The sequence below is a fragment of the Neolamprologus brichardi genome, chromosome 1 (genome assembly GCF_056152115.1).
Source record: "Neolamprologus brichardi isolate AB-2024 chromosome 1, ASM5615211v1, whole genome shotgun sequence".
In the NCBI taxonomy this organism is placed as follows: domain Eukaryota; kingdom Metazoa; phylum Chordata; class Actinopteri; order Cichliformes; family Cichlidae; genus Neolamprologus; species Neolamprologus brichardi.
In genome coordinates this window covers 42,724,450-42,743,981 of record NC_142104.1, presented here as the reverse complement: position 1 = coordinate 42,743,981, position 19,532 = coordinate 42,724,450, and the positions used below count along the sequence as shown (strand labels likewise).

At 39.7% G+C, this 19,532-nt stretch overlaps 2 protein-coding genes across 3 annotated transcripts in view; one reads left to right on the top strand and one right to left on the bottom strand.

The window, feature by feature from the left end:
• pex16 (peroxisomal biogenesis factor 16) overlaps positions 1–3,941 on the top strand; it is a 15,626-nt gene extending 11,685 nt beyond the window's left edge. The window contains exon 11 of the mRNA XM_087842670.1: positions 2,180–3,941. Within this exon, the coding sequence (XP_087698796.1) occupies positions 2,180–2,238 (59 nt within the window). The 3' untranslated portion in view covers positions 2,239–3,941. The remainder of the gene's footprint in view (positions 1–2,179) is intronic.
• arfgap2 (ARF GTPase activating protein 2) lies at positions 3,777–19,444 on the bottom strand. 2 transcript variants are annotated; one of them, XM_087842668.1, is made up of 17 exons: positions 19,336–19,444; positions 16,800–16,918; positions 16,578–16,650; positions 16,298–16,429; positions 15,622–15,702; positions 13,652–13,757; positions 13,013–13,069; positions 10,959–11,003; positions 9,471–9,523; positions 9,148–9,284; positions 8,641–8,772; positions 7,241–7,369; positions 6,983–7,135; positions 6,775–6,901; positions 6,545–6,632; positions 5,143–5,267; positions 3,777–5,052 (listed from the first exon to the last, which is right to left on the bottom strand). In XM_087842668.1, exons 1-17 carry the CDS (start codon positions 19,405–19,407, stop codon positions 5,032–5,034), a joined length of 1,650 nt encoding a protein of 549 aa, XP_087698794.1. In that variant the 5' UTR covers positions 19,408–19,444; the 3' UTR covers positions 3,777–5,031. The 2 variants fall into 2 exon arrangements, with proteins under 2 accessions (XP_087698794.1, XP_087698795.1); XM_087842669.1 differs by lacking the exon at positions 10,959–11,003.
• Positions 19,445–19,532: the final 88 nt, after the last annotated feature.

The following is a 19,532-nucleotide window of genomic DNA, read 5'->3' as shown; positions in this document are numbered from 1 at the left end:
CATAACTTTTAAAAACACCAGTATAGGCTCATTGAGGCCCGGACGGTAAAAAACTACATTTCCGCGAAAATGACGTCACTTCCGGTTTCGGGCAGGTCATGGCGGACATGGATAGTTCGCGCTGACGTCTAATCCAATGTAGGAAGTGTTACAAACAGCTGATCGGATCGGCAAAGCGTGTTTCTGGAATATTATGTTTTTGTTGCTGCAAGTGCTTTTTATGCAGTTTTTGCAAAGTTATATGTGGAAGGAAACTGTGACCGAGGACAAGCTGATGGCATAAGATGTAAGTACAACTCCTCCGGTTTCATATGCAAAAAAAATTATTGCGCTAGTTTACGTGGTTGCAGAGCTACCGGGATTTAAAAATAGTTACGCAAAACAGAGCGTGCCCGCTCTGACCGGTTTTAAAGGGTTAATAGTCGACGCGTCGTTTGAAGCTTTGTAAGATCACAAAAGACGCAGGAATAAGTAGTAGGATTTAAGAGTGTAATAACGGACTGAAACAGAAGATGGCAGCACTGCATGTACAAGGATGCCAGCTGCCGTTAAACCCCGAAGAAGAAGAAGAAGCTGTGTCCCAGAATTCATAGCGCAGCCCTGCTCAGTTTCCAACAATGGCGGCAGCTAGTTAGTTTTAATATTACTCTTATTATTCTTTCTGGGTCACAAAATAAACGTTTAACTTATTTTCAGGCGAGAATGTAGCTGTGTAAACCTCAAATATCTGCTCAGTTTATCAAGACACCACATATTTTCAAAAGCGCTCCGACGTTTTCGGAGACGTCTGTTACCCACTAGCTCGATAGCTAGCCGGGGGCTAGGCTAACTAGAGCCGTGAGAACACCGGACTTCCGGCAAATCGTTTTCAAACCCACCGCCGTCTTTCGCTACTCAGGTTAAACATATATAAGTCACTTAGATAACTTCAAAATGTTATTGTTTGGCTTTTTTCAGTATTTTATTTGTTCCTGAGTAAATCGGTTTGGCTGAGATTATCGATATCTTCTCATCGATATCTGATGAGAAGACTCATGTTTGGTGCAGTTTTCTTGTTTTGTGGGCTTGTTTTTTCAGTAGGAGATGAATATCTCTAACAAGTTGATTAGTTCACATTTGCACATATTAATTTTTAAGTGAAATGTGTGTTTTAAGTTTATATGAAGTGTGCTGGAAAAGCTTGAAAATGGACCTTGAAAGTGCTTAAACAGTGCTTGAATTTGACCCTGAAAAAAGTGTATGAACCTTGAGTTAACATGTGGGAGAATCCACTTCATTTGAAAGTCACGTGAATGTGCATCGACACTAAAAATCCACTGAAACTACATTATCATATCTATCTTATTCTTGCCACAGATGATCCATCTGACTTTATCTCTAATACCATCTTCTCTCAAAAACCACTGTAATCACATTATCATATATATGTTCTCTTCTTTCAGCTGCTTTCTTTAGAGGTTGTCCTCAGTTTTGTTTCTAATACTGTAACGTTTTATGAGATATTACTTTTCACAGGTAAACCTGAAAATGGAAAACCTGCGATACATTGTTACAGTGTTATACATATGATATGATAATTCAGTTTTATTTGTTATTTTTTTTCTAAAACGTACAGTCACATTACTTATCACAGGCAGAGTTTATTATTAAGAAAGAGTCCAGAAGAGCGCAGTCCCTCACGCTCCCAGGCCTGTTTTTAAATTTATTTTTTAAATTATATTGCTGCAACTCGTCCTGTCAAACCTGCAGCTCAAAGTCTTCTCTTCACAGTTGAAACTGAGACTTTCTTACTACGACCTCTATTAAGCTGCGATGAAGCTGTTGTCCTGTGAGCCGCCGATCACACAGAAACGTGTCCTCTGATTCAGTCGTGTCTTTGAGTCTGCAGACCACTTCCTGTCACAGTTTGTTTCTGAGTGCAGAAGGAGGAAACTGTACTCACTGACACCTTTACTTTCTTTGCAATTTCTCTGTAGGACAGACCTAAGAGTTATGATGGTCTGTCTCTCTCCATTTTTGTAGCAACACACTCCTTCCTGCATATATACATGTACATATACATGTATATATGGAGAGAGAGCTTTTTTTTTTCTTGTTTTTTTGGCACTGTTGTTCCACCATATGATACATGACTTCATGAACTGTTAGTGCTGGGTTTGATTGTGTTGTCTGTGTTCAGGTCCCTTGATGGATTATCTCCCCACCTGGCAGAAGATCTACTTCTACAACTGGGGCTAAAACCTGCACTCGGATCTTTGACGTTTGCTAATCAGCTGGAGAAACTGCACAAAGGAACCATCAGTTGCCAGGATGGAACAGAGACACAGACTCTTGCAATAATTCCTCAGAAATCAGAGAAAATGATTGGAAATGACTGGCCTGCAGTGAGGGACAAAAATGAAATCATTACAGTCATTATAATTAAAATCCCAGCACTCAGCAAGTTTTTTGGCACACAAAATCTGTCCTAAATCTTTGCAGTGTAGACACACTATGAGCCTGATTTATAGCAGAATCTCTCTGTGAACTCCGTCCATCATTGCACTGCTTTATCTGTCAATAACAGATGATGTATTTCAGCAGCTCGCTGCAGAGGAAGGTGACCCATGTAAATACAGTGAGCCTACACGTTATACAGGTTAAAGCAAACCATGTCTTCATAATACATGAAATCAAAGATGTGTAATCTGTGGCCCACATTCATTTGCTAACAGTCTGCATGCACAAATATCATTTGTTACTATTGTTCTTGCCTTTATAATTTATAGATTTCCAAATGCTCAAAATTACAGTTAAATAACCGACTGACAGGTTAGTCTGAGGTTAGCTGCACTTTTTCCTGTTTCTTGTGGTCTTTTTTATTTTTTTCAAATCAACATTAAAATCCCAAATCTAAATTATTCCAGCTTTTTTTTACCTTTTAGATTTAAAAACAAACACTGAAGAAACACTTTGGAAGAAAACCACAGACGATAAATTCAGCAGCGAAAAGAAAGTCAACCCTGTTGTAATGAGGTGAAATGTGGATGATTAATTACATGGACAGATATCAGTTGAACAGTGATGAAATTTGATTATTTATAACATTTGAATCAAACTGTGATTAATAGTAACAGTCAGCTAACAAACACGTACGCTAAGGATGAGCTGAAGCAACAGTAGTTTAAAAACAATTATAAGGCTTAGAGCTTGTAATACAACAGCATAAACCTTGCATTGAACAACAGACGTCTGTTCTGGTCTTCAGATTTTCCACAAACACAATGGAGGGGCTTCATATTGAAAGATATCCACAGTATAGTAATTATGTTCCCACCAAACAATAACCTCCAGGGCTGGAAGATGAGAGCTAAATCACTTGTACCAGAACCAGTTCAGTTTAATTCAGGTTTATTTATATAGCACCAACTCACCCGAGTGTTTGATACTGAAGCACCTACAATGTTAGAAAGTTCAATCACACAGCTCCCTGTGAGGAAGGAAGTACTCAGTTTTAACTGGAAGACACCAAACGCAGAACCAGGCTGTCCGGTCCAAACTGCATGTTTACAGCCTGCTGCAGAGTTTGAGTTGCCGGACTGAAATAGCTCAAAGACTGACTTCAGTTTCTTTGCATTAAAATCTGTGGGGCGTCCCGACTTTTTTCCCCACTTTTGGATCATTTAAAAAGTCTGCTTTTATATACAAATGTGTGAATGTTGCACAGAGTAAAATCTAGTGCGACAGCAACCACAGGTTTGGGTGTTTGTGAGAAAGTTGACATCAGTGAAAACAAAGAGGTTTTTGATCTTTATTAACTGTTTCTTTTTGTAACCTACAAATAAATAGTTTTGAATGTTCCATCCTATCGCCCCACATTTTTACCATGGGAAGGGCGCACACACGGGGTGATCAAAATTACACTTTGATGCACGAGAGAGAAAAAAAAACAAAAAAAACAAAACTACTTTCGAATTTTATCCAATTTCCAAAACGTGTTGAACGTAAAGTCTGCCCTGAACACACGAGATGAGATGGGATACGAACAAGCGTGGTGGATTTTCACGTTCACTGTGTTTAACTGCATCGTACATGGCAGTGAAATTTAGAGAGAATTCCTCGCCTCGAGTTAAATACTACTGTATTCACATTGTTAATGCGAGGATCGTTTTTCTATTTAAAACTGAATATGTGAACTTAAAAGATAAAAGCTTTCCAAAAATCAAAGCACTGAGGATAAATCAAGGCAGACTTCAGATTCAACAAAACAAGTGAAACAGCTGAAGGTTGCAGAGTGGAGATGCATAGTCAATACAGTATTATAGTTTTGAGCGGGGACAGCATATTCTGTCTGCAGTGCTTATTGGAGTTGGATTTAACCCTCCCTTATTCCCAGTATTGGACGCTGGAAGTTTGTTATAGGGAATGATGGATTTACTGCTGCACAAACACAGCATGTAACCATAGCAACGTGCACATCAAAAATGTGATGCTTCCATGTTTCACGCAGACAGAAATGCATAAATCCAAACTCAAAGAGCTGAAAATCAGTCAGTGCTTTATAAACAAACTGTGGACAAGTGCCACCGTAAGTGAGCAGCACTGTTGTTCAAATAACACTAAAATATATATACTGCCTCTTTTTTAAATCTCACAATAAAACAAAAACTAGCATGACATGTTTGATTATATGAATGGAAATAAACAACTTCTGCAAAGGAATAAAATAAAGCAGAATGAACTCTGACAACATTTTGAAAATCTAAGACCAAAGTATCCAAACAGTAAATTACAACAAAACTCTGGTTTAGAAAAGAATAGAACCTGTGACGCTTGGCTCGTGAAAATCAAACTTCAAGAGTCTGCTAATGAGAATGAGAGAAGAAAACACTGTCTCAAACGGTCAATAATGGAGGACGGACGCGACGGACATTTCTTTTCCCATGCAATACTTTCTGTTGTCCATGTCTCGTCCCTTGTCTCCATCCAAATGCACGTGTCAGTCAAGAGGCTGTCTGGCTCCACAGGTGTTAGTCCACCGGGCGATGCTGCTCAGTAGGAGCCGTAGCGGTCCTGAGGAGGGAATAAACACAAAAACAAGAAGTATGAGCAAACTTATGGATTCAAGTGAAAAAAAGCCGCTGTCTCGTGGACCAGTCTCACCTGGATCGTGTTCATGACACCATTGGCGAGGACAGCCATCTTTCCCGCAACGGTCTTGACTCCCTGTTTGAACTGAGCGATGTCCGAGCCAGAGGGAAGCACGCTGTCAAAGCCTGAGGCTCTTCCTGAGAGGAGCAGAGAAGTCTAATCAGACGGGACTTTTTCACACATCCAAATCAGTTAGGCTGGTTTCACACTGCAGTGATTCTGCTGAAAACACTGTAGGCCACTTCACCTCTGCATGCAGCGATCCGTGGCTCAAATAACAAGAGCGGGATTTCTAACTTTTTGGAGGTCACCATATATCATTTTACCACTCAGCCTGAGGCAGCATCGCCCAAGTTTGTGAATGCAGTAACTTGAAAATGAGGTGAGCCAAGACTTTTGAATTCACACCACAGGTGCATCCACCGAAAATCAGTGACCTTGAGGTCAGAGGTCAAGCTTTCTGAAGAACGAATTTGCACCAAATGTGCATCTACGACGAGGCTGAGGGGATAGAATGAAGGTTTAACATCTTCAGTGAGAATCAGCTGTCTATTTGGGACTAAAGCAGAATAGCACAGCTTTCATCCACGCTAACATTGTCTGCATTTGTCTTTATTTGTACTCGTGTGCTCATGTGCGAAGCCTCTTCTTTAAGCATAAAGGATAATATCTCATACCAAGGTATCAGCCTTGATCTAATCAACATTACTGCCAAACACACGTATCGCATTTGCCAATGAGGTAGTTGTACCTTCCCCAAAGGTGTAGGATACAGACCCTTTCTGCAGATTCAACGCAATAATCCAGTGTCAGTGGGGTTTGAGACTGTCGAGTCCATGTGCCATATTTTGATTTGATTTCTCCCTAATAGTGGCTCGCTGTTAAATCCAGACTAAAATTTGAATCCCATAAATAATAAATAAATAATTACATTTATTTCATAGTACCATATTACTGCAATAGAGCACTTCGCTCTCACACTGCAGGCCTACTTGTTGTTCCTAGAGTATTTAAAAGTAGAATGGGAGGCAGAGCCTTCAGTTTTCAGGCCCCTCTTCTGTGGAACCAGCTTCCAGTTTGGATTCAGGAGACAGACACTATCTCTACTTTTAAGATTAGGCTTCAAACTTTCCTTTTTGCTAAAGCATATAGTTAGGGCTGGACCAGGTGACCCTGAATCCTCCCTTAGTTATGCTGCAGTAGGTGTAAGCTGCTGAGGGATTCCCATGAACCACTAAGTGTTTCTTTGCTTTCTACACCACTCTGCATTGAATCATTAGTTATTTCTCCTATTTTCACATAGAGTAATATACAGTTTTGTAAACAAAAGTTAGAAGAGGAAGCTCAAAAGTGCAGACGAGCGCTGAGGAGTAAATGAACCTTGACATTATAAGAACTGCTGGTTAACGTTTACCTTTGTGGTCACTGCCATCTCCAAACAGGTCAGCTGAGCTGATGGAAGTGCTTCCAGACATGCTCTCCAGCCTCGTCTTTGCATCGTACTGAGAAAAAGATGAAACAAAGGTCAACCATGAGGTAATAACAGAACATAGTTTAACAAACACATTAAACAGATGACAGGTGAAATGCGAGGCCCTAGATTTGAGCTGTTTTATAGTGAAATGAAGACGAGAAGGTTCTCACCTCAGCACTACTCTCCCGACCAAAGAACATGTCTGAGGAGATGGCCTTCGCATTAGCAAACTTCTGCCTGGCCTCACTTGACTCGGAAACTGAAGCTGAGACCTCGGCTTTTCTTCTGCTGGGGAGTCTGAGTTTAAGCATTGAGAACGTGCGTCAGAGCTGAGAGCTTTAGACAGAAGCTAAAGGACATGTATGAATATGTTTGTACCGCTCTCCAGTTGGTTGAATACTAGAGATGGTGACCTCCTCCTTGGGGTCATCTTTCTCCAGTGCCCAGGAGGTGGTGAAAGAGGCGGTTCCTCCTTCAGTATCCCAACGGGATCCAAAACTGTCTCCCACTGTAAACGGGTTGTCTTTGTATCTAAGATCCAAAGCACAGTGGGTTATTAAGGGAGTGCACTCAGTTCTCTCTTCTATTCTGTGGTAGATAATGAATCCATGATACATAAGTGGGTTCTGTGCGTACTTTGGAGGTCCAGAGGTGAAACCGGGCTCATCAAACATTTCCAGTTTGGAGCGAGAAGAGGACTTTGCTCCCACGGGCGTTTCCTGCTCGATGACCTGCATCTCTGACATCACTGAATGTGACACGGCACTGCAACAGGAAATAAATGCTCACATTTACAGACCTAACAAACAACTGGCATTCCTCTATTCTGCGTTAGCTTCCTGTGTTATGAGCAAAATAATTATCAAGGTTCAAATTCAATTCAAGCACTTTCAAGGTCCATTTTCAAGCTTTTCCAGCACATTACCGAACAAAAGGCTGCCTTATATGCATATACTGTATAATCTTAAACACACATTTCACTTAAAAATTAAGAAGTGCAAATATGAACTAATCAACTTGTTAGAGATATTCATCTCCTGCTGAAAACAAGCCCCAAAAAACAAGAAAACTGCACCAAACATCCCAAAATAATCCACATTAAGGCCAAATTAAGTCTCAGGCCACATAGTTGTTTCAAATAACGTTCAGAGTTTTCACATAACAAGCAGCGAGGATTTTGTCCCTTATCATTTCCTCTGGAAGCACTTTATAAGGTGGTCTTTCACATGAACATTTTCCAAGTGATAATCCTTCTTTCCCAGATAGACTCTTATCTCCTGCTATAAGCTGCACTATATAGTAGGGCTGCACGATTTTGCTTAGAATTGAGATCACGATTCTCTCACGATTTTCTTTCCCAGTATAAACATTTATTGCACTTATTAACTGCACATCAACTTCGTAACAGTTGAGACTGAACATAAAAACAATAAATAAACATAAAAACAACAAATGTCTCACATTTTGTCGTTGCCACAAAATGTTGTACTGCTTGAAATTGCGTCTCCACCGTTGCTCGACACTGCGTGTATAGAGCAGGTAGTGCAACAATAGAAAAATAGTTGCGGGACGGTCGACGGGTATAGGGAAGCGCTGTATAAGGTTCCCGTTATTGATGTTTGGGTGGTTGACCGGGACGGATTTTCTCCTGTCACTTTCTCGTCATCCCTGACGTGCTCTCCGTTGTTTTTCCTGCTAATTTTAGCAGCCAGCTTCTGTATCACGTGGTATAAGGCTCCGCCCCTGTCATTTGTTGAGCAGGAAGAGTGAGCGCTTGTTTTCATGCAGATTACGTCCCGGATCAAAATGCGGTACAATCGTCTTTTTTTCCTTTTTTTTTTTTTTAATTGTTGTCATTTGGAAATGAGATCGCACATAAGTATGAATCGAGATCACAATTTTCTAACGATTAATCGTGCAGCCCTACTATATATGTATCTCAAATTTGTGTTGGTTTTTTTTTCAAGCATGCATTTTTTTTCAGCTACATTCTGAAACTGAAATGAAAAATGTGAATGAATGAAATGAAAAATTACCTCCTGTTGCCGAAACCCATGCCCAGTCTCTCTGCCTGCTCCTTTTTCTTGCCTTCCAGATTCTGGAGCTTCTTTTCCTCCATCTTTCTGTCAATTTCCAGCTCTTTGTAGGCCAAACGCATCGAGGCAACACTGCAGCAGTCAGGACAGAATTTTAAACATTAGATTATATTTTTTATTCGGAAAAACATAAAAGAGATACATCTTAAACATTCATTAATTTGACTTAATTTTTATTACATGCTTTTCTTATTTTGCCTTTTACAGTGGTGGATGTTCATAAAACAAGGCCGAAGTTTTAAATAATGAGTATGCAGCGTGCTGTGAACACTGATTCAGTTTGTTTTTCCATTTACTGCTGGCTGTGTGTGAGCTCACTGTGACTCAAGCAAAGCTACTTTATTAAGGTAAAACATAGAAGTGTGTGGCTGGAAATAATAAAACGGCTTAGCATTAAAAAAAATTGATGAATGAAAATAAGAGAGAATATTTTTTCTCTTTTCTTACATGGATTCCTCGGCTTGTTTCTGAGCCTCCACGGCCTGCTCCTCTCTCAGCTTCTCAGCCACCTGTGCCTGCTTCTCCACCTCTGAGAAACTCTTATTGCTCACCTTCTGGGCTCCGAGACCTTTCTTTGCACCGAGCTGCATCAGTAGGAAAACATGGTTAAAGCGCGTCCTCAGCTTTAAGCTGATAACTCACAGAAGAGGGAATGTGAAGGAAAATTCATGACACTAACTTTTTGTCATGTTAGAAAATAAATAATCCCGAGCTTTATTCAGCAGCTTCATGTAGTAGAGAAACAATGAAACATTTGTGCTTTGACTCACCCCTTTTTTAGCTGCCATGGGCTTCTTTTTCCCAATGATAGAAGGTTTCAGATCTGTAACACATGGGACAATGTCTTTTTAAAACACATTTACAACATCATTTTATCTCTCAAGATATTTTCACTCATGACTCCCGAACAATGTTGGAATAATCAGGGCAGGACATTGTCCGAGTTCCCCTGGAAATATTCCTTTGTTTCGTTTTAGAACGGCGTTTCCCACACAAACATTACTCAGGAGGAACATCCACTTATATTTTGAGTTCATTTTTAATTTTATCCTCCTGCGTCTCAGACATTAACAACAATCATTTACTCAGTGGACAATCCCCTTACTGTTATTTCAAAGTCCAGCTAGCTCGGATCCTTCCCACTGGAGACAGTCGCTCTTATACTCCTCTACAGGTCGGATGCAAACTGCAGTGCCACTGACTAGAACTCACAGCAGTTCACAGAGAACTGGTGCCAGTACTCTGAGCTCACCAATGCTTCAAACTGAATGGAGACTACAATCACCAGCTGCAGTCCAACATGGTGCAGCTGGTGCTGTGAGCTTCTCTCACCCCAACCAATCACAGCAGATGGCCCCGCCCCTCCCTGAGCCTGGTTCTGCTGGAGGTTTCTTCCTGTTAAAAGGGAGTTTTTCCTTCCCACTGTCGCCAAAGTGCTGCTCATAGGGGGTCATATGATTGTTGGGTTTTTTTCTTTGCATGTATTATTGTAGGGTCTACCTTACAATACAAAGCGCCTTGAGGCGACTGTTGTTGTGATTTGTAGCTGTATAAATAAAACAAATTGAAACTGACTTCTCACATTTAGCTCCATCAGACAATCTGCAGAGTTCAGGGCTCAGTATGCATGAAAACAGCTTCATCTGACGCCAAAGCAAAGGTTAAAAAAAGCTCATTAGCTCTGGAAAAACAACCTAAATTTAGTGAAAGATGCTTCTGCAGTGAAACAGCAGTCACAAGGTTTTTAATCACAAATTTAAGAAATCAGTGCAGCAAAAGCGTTCTGCTCAGTTAAAGGCACGGCACCACAGCACGTAGACCTCAGGTTCACAAAACCAGCTTTTTTGCATTCCAGCAAGAACATCATGTTCAGTAATGCCAATGTTAGTCAGCCACGTTGCCCTCAGCAGAGTTACACACCCTGGTAACAATTTCAGAGTGACAGGGAGCAACTATCATTACAGACAATTAGCAAACTCTTTACTTTTCAGTCACATTACTGTGGTGACAAAGACAATCAACAGCTTGGCAAAGTACGTAGTCGTTTTGCACAGTGTAGTAACTTTGAATTAAGTTTCACTCAATGACAACAAAGAGCATCTTGTTGAACAGCTGTAATAATAAGAGCAGTGAGCTGATACTGTTTACATGATAGAGCAGGAGAAACAGGAGGTGACTGGAGAGATGTCAATAAAAGCAACAAAACCATGCGTCTGAGCTAGAAAGCAGCTGGTGCAAACTACACCCACACGTATCACCTTGAGGTGTCCATCCTTCACGTGATGACAAACGCATGGAGTCCTCTAAAGAGCAGGACAAACCAGTCAGCACAAACCAGTCAACACAGTCAGGTTCCAGAACATCATGCTCATGTTCCAGATTAGATTACGCTACCCCGTGGTGGATATGCACACACGATAGAAGCATTACAGAAGTGATGAGTCAAATCAGGAGAAAAATGAATTCATTAAAATTCAGGAACTCTTAATATTCAGTTCAACAAAAACAAGATTCCCATAAGAGCCACATACTGTCTCTGACATACGCTACTTAATATAAATACTAGTTTGTACTCGCAAATAATTCAATTAGGAGATCACGATTCTTGGTAACAAGAACACTAATATTGTAGATAAAATGTTTCATGTTCTCAATGATTTTAAAGACTTCACAACATCATTTTACTAGAACAGGAGGCTCAGCGTTCACGTGGAACCTGCTCCCACAGACTCTCTGCTTATAAAACTTGCTTTCTGATAAAGCTCATAGTAAGTGTTGCCCCTGATGACCCTCGACCTTCCCCACATTATGCAGCTGTAGGCTCAGGCTGTTACATCAGGCACATTAATGATGGTTTTGTTGTCAAAAGAAATAAAACTGAGTTGAACTCAAGTGGAGAATGACCCACTATGTAAATGTGCATGTACTTCTATTGCACGATTCTACTTTGAGGAACACTGATTCATCCATTCAGACCTAATGATACTGTGCTTTATTAAAGGTGAACTACCACACACACTAATACTCTGTCAGATGCATCAGGAGGTATTTAAAGTTGAGTATCTCGCCCAGGGACACTTGTGCATGTCGACTAGAACAACCTGGGATCAAACCACAAACCTTTTGATTAGGATTCCTCCCACTGTAGCTCCCAACCAGCCTCACAGCACGACAGAAATATTCTAATCATTATGAATGAATGTGAATAATATGACTCGAAAGTGGGACAGTCTTCACAGGAACACACAGACGTATGGATACAAAAGTATAAACACAGTCGAAGCAGAGTAAGAGAAGCTAGGGCTGCTCAATTAATCGAATTTTAATCTCGATTACGATCTGGGCTTTCAACGATCATTAAAAATGACTGAGCCGATTATTAGCCCCTCCCTCGTGCTTTACTCTCGCGCTGCTCCGTGTGGCAAACCGAGCGCACCTCTCTGCATTTCGAACACGTGTCACAACAATTAAGAGCAGCGGTCTCCAACCTTTTTTGCGCCACGGACCGGTTTATGCCCGACAATATTTTCACGGACCGGCCTTTAAGGTGTCGCGGATAAATACAACAAAATAAAACTAGTACCGAAAAAAAGAAGATTTATTCATAACACACGTGAAAAGACCCAGGAAAACCGAGTAAACGATAAAAACGATAACAAAATAACGCTGAAAACCGATAAAAACCCTGAAAACTATACATTTCACACCTGAGCCTCAACTCTCGCGGCCCGGTACCAAACGACTCACGGACCGGTACCGGTCCGAGGCCCGGGGGTTGGGGACCGCTGATTAAGAGGAGCCGAGGGAAGCTCGGAAAGCTGAGCAGAAGTTATTTGGAGAGGAGAGTGATGCTGTTGGTTGAAAAGAGGTAAAAAAGCTTGAGTGTGGAAACATTATGGGTTCATGAGTCAGACGTGGATCAAGTAGACACAGTGTGTAAACTTTGCTACAGTGTCGTAGCTGCACCACAGAGCAACACTGCAAAGTTCACTAAACATAGATGTTTACATTTTTCATTTATTTCTTATATTGCAAACATTTGCACTGTTATCAGTATTTGCACTATTTTATATTATTTTTTGACAATCTTTAAAGTCATTATTCAACACATTGTTATTGTTAAATAAATATCGTCAAATAATCGAGATCTCAATTTCAGTGAAAATAATCGCGATTATCATTTTTGCCATAATCGAGCAGGCCTAAGAGAAGTATCTATACACAGAAACATAAATGGCAACACAAAGAAAACTACAGATAACAGCTGTGTAGTTACAGAAGAACAGAGGCTCTGTGAAGCTAATGCACTCACCGATGGCAGCTTTGGGTGATGTGCTCAAACCATCAATGCTGGGTCCTTCCTCTGGCTCTAAAAAGAGAAAAGCAAAACAAGGTTGAAGCAACAAAAGAATTTTTCAGACATACTTACTGCATTTTTTTCTTAGTATTTGTTTGCTGTATTCAAAACAGGATCAATGTGAAAATAAACAGTCATGTGAAAAAGGACGTTTACCCACTTTCCATTTTAAGGCTTTAATATCAGGACATCAATAAAAAGTATACCGTGGATAATGTGGTGCTGTTCATCTGAGGTTGTGTTGACTTCATTTTATAACTTTTTATTTATTTTATTAACAAAAACTAAGCCAAATGCAGAAGCACTGCGATTCCCACTGGTTTCAAAGGCATCAGCAGTTCCAGGTAAGATGACTAATCACTTTGGGCACGTTCCAACCAAACTAACCAGGACGTGTCTTATAATGAACTAATAGCTCTTTGAAATAAACAAAGTAAAGACCTGTTACGACTCATTCATCCCATCACCTTTTCACACACTAGATTTAGTCACAGCTATTAGAGCTGCAAGTCTACGTGTCTGCACGGTAGCAAGCACAACAAACACAATGAACCTGGCAATGCAACGCTGACAACTAAGATTCATTTTACTCACGGGTGTCATCCTGGCCTTTAGCAGCTGTGTTCGTCAGCTGCTGGGTGAGAGTGGCTCCGTTCTGCTCTGGCTCAGAGGATGGTGCAACGTTCCAGTCAGTAATAGGCTGAAAAATAAATGTCATTAAATTTAAAGAATGGATGCAACTTAAGCTTGTAACTTTAAATCTATACACAAATCATTTGTGGCTCACTGTTTAATCAGAAACACTTAAAATCTGACCAACAACAACAACAACAACATATATTTTATAAGCTGACTGTAATGATAAACTGTAATAATCCCACGTGGCAGTTATAAAACAGTCTTGAGAAGACTAGTCTTATTAACTAGTCTGGAAACTAGTGAAACTCTCAACACTTTAGTTACTCAAATGCAAACACATCATATCATCACATCTCAGATTGTTTTAATCAGCCTTATATACCTAAAGCAGCATTTCCTATAGATTCATAATGGGGAAGCTCATCTGTACATATACATACACACACAAGCTTTTTCTCCAAATGAGGCACAAAAGCTTATAATAATTTTAATCATTGTAATAATTAATTTCAATAACTACATTTCAAAAACAATTCTGTCACAGATACAAAGCTTGGTGACTCTTAAGTTTCATACGTTTGACATACGCTGAACACGACACGTGAAACAAACGCAAACGGAGAATAAGGCTACGTTCACACTGCAGGCGAAAGCGCATCAAATCCGATTTTTTTTGACCCTCTGCGACTCATATCCGATCATGGTGTGACAGTGTGAACGGCACAAATCCGATATTTTCAAATCCGATCTGGGTCACTTTGTATGTGGTACTGATCCGACACATATCTGATGTTTTAGAAAGCGACTGCTGTGTGAACGGTCAAGTCGCATGAAATCCGTCTTTTACGTCACTGACACAAGACAGACGCCAATTATCAGGGCCCGATAAGACATCGTGAACGCTTCCTGACCATCCCGTGTAGATGTCAGTGAAACTGCTGGGAAGACAACGTTGGAGAAACGTGAACATTTTATTTGTACTGTATAATCTGCAGATTCTGACAGAAATCTGCAGCTATCCTTTGAAGCAGCGCTCCTCTAAAACAGCAATAAGGATCATTATTAGGTTATTTACATTATTATGTAAATAACAAAATAACTTAAAGCAAAAATTGGGAAACGTGAAGTCTGAAGTCTTTATATTAAGGATCATCAGTCAAACAATACTGTTGCTCTGGGTCTAAACAGAGTGCGTTGTGTGTGACGTCTTCTTTTGTGCATGCGGCCGCTTTGAGCGTTCACACTAGAGCGCGTTTGCTGTTGCATTTTATCTGTAGTGTGAACGAGCAGACAAAAAAATCGGATTTGATCAAAAAAATCGGAATTGAGCATCAAGACCTGCAGAGTGAACGTAGCCTAAGTCTCTAAACTAGCGGGGCTTGTGGAAACACCGACCCAACCGTGGAATTTATAGTAAGTATTATTTTAGTAGGAGACAGGGTGCATACAGACACAGCAAGTTTCTCTTCTGTAACATAACTAAACGTCTAGACTAACTGGAAAAGTCTCGGATGGAAGTTCTTTCTCTGATCTGCAGTTTTCCACCTGATGCACGTTCAGACTTTAAATAAGCACCAGAGCAGAAAAAGAACTGCCTCAGAACTGCAGGCCGGTGGAGCTGCAGCACTCTGCTGCAGAAGCAGATAACGAGCACCAGCACAACAGTGAGATGGCCAGTGAGCCAGAGAGTAGTGAAACACTGAAAGATGGAAAGGGCCAAGGTTAGCTGGTTAGAAATGACTTAACTACAACTAAGAGAGGAATGGAGGCCACTGTTTGGTGCACTGTAAAAGAAATGCTAAAATGAGTTGCTAATTAAACCTGGAATGTCTGTGTGAGGAACACTATAATATTGTAGACGTGATTAAACAACATGCTGTGACATTAAAAGCACCAGATTTTCAAAAAACAAAACAAAAACAAACCTGGGTGTGTTCATCAAAAAAGTCGCTTTCTTTCTTGTCAGAAGCTGCAGGCGTGCCTGCTGCAGACGAGTCAATCCAAAGCTGCAACAGCAAAAAGAAAAACTTAGGTTGTAAATTCAAAAGCTTTTCAAATATTTTGAAGTAGAGTAGATCCTGAATTAATGATCGTTTTGTTTATAAAACAAAAGGATGGTCATTGGTTCGATCCATGGCTACTTGAGTCTGCATGTACTTGGGAAAGCCACTGAATCAAATGTTAGACAAAGTATATTAATGATCTGGTGAATGAAGCTTGTAGTACTTTCAGTGCTCGGTTACAGTAAAAGTCCATTTAGCATGTACTTTGAACTAGAACTGCCACATGGCTCAAACACTAATAATCCTTTTATCACTCTTATCACTGAGCCTCAATGTACCAACAACTTATTTAACTAGAGCAGATTTAATTCAGAAAACTTTATTTATATTTATTTATATATATACATTTTCTTTTTTCTTTTTTAAACTACACGTTTCTCTTTTAACGACTTGGCCCTTTGCCATCTCTATATATGTAGTTTAAAATGAAATCAGGCATTTAAAAGTAAATCGGGTCAGAGCACGCAAGCCTACAGAAATAATAACATCTGCAGTGAAGTAAACGTTTCCTAAATGTTTTCCCTTCATTGATACTCACGTCTGTGCCATATTTAGACAATGCAGCATTTGCTAGCTGTCGAATCTTCTCTCTGTACATCTGGGCAGCACGACTGTTATACTTGGCATTGGTATCGTTCGTGGAGCAGCCATGCTGGCGGAAGAATGCCGTCTTCAGATGAAAAAAACAGAAATGACATTTCAGAAGAATTAGAAACCACAGACAAGCCACACTTCACAAAACATGGATCATTTAGGTAAAAGACAACAATCGTTTTGTTTTGTTTATTTGAGAAAAACCTCATTACACTTGGACTTACCGCATTGGCGTTACCTCCAACCTGCATACACCTAAGTTGGAACCAGTTCCAGTTGGAGTCTAACTCAGTGGATCTGCGGAGGAAAGGGGGACAATGTGGAAAGTCAACATGGACAGATTTACTAACAGTCTTTCCCAGAACAAAACCCACCTTCTGTGTTAAAATATCATAAACCGACACATTTTTAGATCAGCTACAAAGCTGAGGTACAATGAAGTTTACCTGATGAAACTGAGATGCACTCCCAGTGAGCGGTGGATGCCAGAGCAGTCGATGCACAGGAAGACACCATATGGAATACTGGCCCAACTGGGGTTTTTGGCAGCACAGTCAAAACATACCTATGCAGACAGAACATCAGCATTTTAATGAAACATTTCTGCCTCGACCAACCCGTGTGGTCACAGTCCGTTACATTTTCCTGCTGCTAATCGTGCAAGAGAAGCAACATCATCACCAGATAATAATGTTGCCAATCAGTCATATTTAAACAGCTCGTTTCAACATTCCTGAAGATTTTCTCATTGAATTTACTGTTTAACATGGAGCTGCTGAGTGTTTACACACCGTGAAGAGCCAAGAGGTGGAGCATTTTTCAGACTGAAAGTGAAATATTATTAAATATTGTATTAATTACTATTAATTGATTATTAATATTAATTAATGTCTCTACACCATCATATTGTCTGTTTTCAGCAGCACAAAACTTTGCCTCCTATTAATGTCAGGATAGCTTCCAACAACACAGAATAAAGGGAACATTTTCATGCCATAGTTAAAATTAGACATGCGCGATCTAATTTATTATTTTGTTGTTTATAATGTTGCATGCACTTCTTTAGAGACGTAACTATAAATTGCATTGATCAGCCCAAAATGCCTGTGATTGGCCTGTTCAGTATACAATATACTGTACAATTTTTCAAATTGACTATAAAAGAATGGATCAACTCCAAAAGAGCTGAAAATCACCAAACCTGCAGACGTCTTTTAGGGTTGGGAAATGGAACCTAGAATTTCTAATAATGACTTCTTTAAATGTTGATACCATTTAATCACAATATTACTGAACTAAAAGGCTTCTCCACCCAAAAAACATAACAACTCCTGTGTTCATTACGTCCCTGCATGTCATTCTTTCTTGTCTATAGCGTAAAAGGTTTTGAATGAATTCTAATAAAATTTTGTAGGTGTGTAGCAACATGTATTCAAAAAGAATTACATAAAAACTATTACTACATTACTACTGCAGTAAGGGCATTACTGCAAAACTCCTGTGGTGACTAAAATCTTAACTTAAATTAAAAAAGCAAAAAATAAATAACTTCAAAACTCGACTTTGTGCTTAAACCATTTGTTAAAATGAGAGAGAACTTCAGGTTGGCTTCATTTACTACGTCCAGCTTTTATAATGGGATAAAATACTGATGCTTCGACTTTCCAACACCACATGTTTCGTAATACTTCTGTGAAGTGCGTTTCAAAACATCCACGTCACGCACATGGCTGACTGAGGTGTGTTTCACCCATTTCGACAGAGCTTTTGTGTTGCTTCTAGGCAGGCGATGTGCCAGGAAGCACAATTTCTACAGCACAGTAATTAATGAATGAATGTTTTTGACATTACTGCTTCCATTTCTACTACTACTGTAAGCACATGTATACAAGAAAACGATACCCGATCTCTCATTACTATCTTTGCTGTGGATTGTAAAGGCCGATATAGATGATCAATTTACTTAGAACGCTGAACTGCTCATTATAATTGAAGAAATTATCATATTCAAACGATTACTATCATATATAGAGTCGCAGTGTACTGTTCATTCATTAAATGATGTCAATAAAAACCACATGCTTTCAATGAAAAAATAAAAACGCAGACATTCACAGCTCTGACTGTAATCTATTATACATTTGTTCTGCCTTTAAAGAAAACGTTATTATCAAGTGACTTCATCTTCACTCTAACCTGTTACACGCTTGCTGCACATACTGTTACATACCTGTTTATACTACACTGCTAATATGAAAACTAACAGAGTAGTTAAAAGAACTCAAACGAAATCTCATAAACAGCAGGACAAAGGCTTGCAGGGTCATATAACCCAAACGCCTGACTCGGAGTAAGTAAAACATCATTCCTGTGTAAAAATAAATAAATAAATAAAAATAATATTGCTTATGTATTTCCGTCACTTACTTTGAACGCTTAATGACTTTAGAGTACCATCGTCTTTTATAATCTAATTAAACTATACTGTCACTCTGTAAACCGTTAGCTAGAACACCGAACAAATGACTGTAGAACCTAAGTTCTGACTGACAAACGTTATGGAGCGCCAACACATCAGACTCTGCTAGCACTAACAGATACTTATCAATGAAATGAGTCAAATTTCACGGCTTTCAAAGCAAACCTAACGACCACTACTAAATGAGTCCCCGATATCGGACATATCGAAAGTTTAGTCTATTTAGTTCAACGATTCTCCCATAATTTTCCCGACGTGGCACAGCGGAACAAGTTAGCTTCCTTAGCTTACACATACGTGGCCTTTATGTTTGACTACTTTACCGGTAGGCTAGTAGTCATTAGCTTTTGCTAGCTGTCTTACCGTGTAGCCGGGCCTTGCTAGGTGCTAGAACACGACTAGCTTCTCAGGTAATTTCTCCTGTCCAAAGCTAATCATGGACTGCCAGTATAAAAAAGCCTCACAAAGTAATACACAAGCAATGATGGTGAGTATTCGGTTACCTTGTTGGTAGGAACAGATCTTAATCTTTTGAAAATGGTAAGGATTTCGGTCTTATTTGGTTCCGTAGCCATCTTGACACTGACGATTTCTATAAGCTGACGTCACTACGGCAACTAGTGTGGCCCAAAACCCAAAAAGGTAAAAAGTCATCCGTGGTTCACCGACTTTAAAATAAAAAAGTCGATTAATTATCACA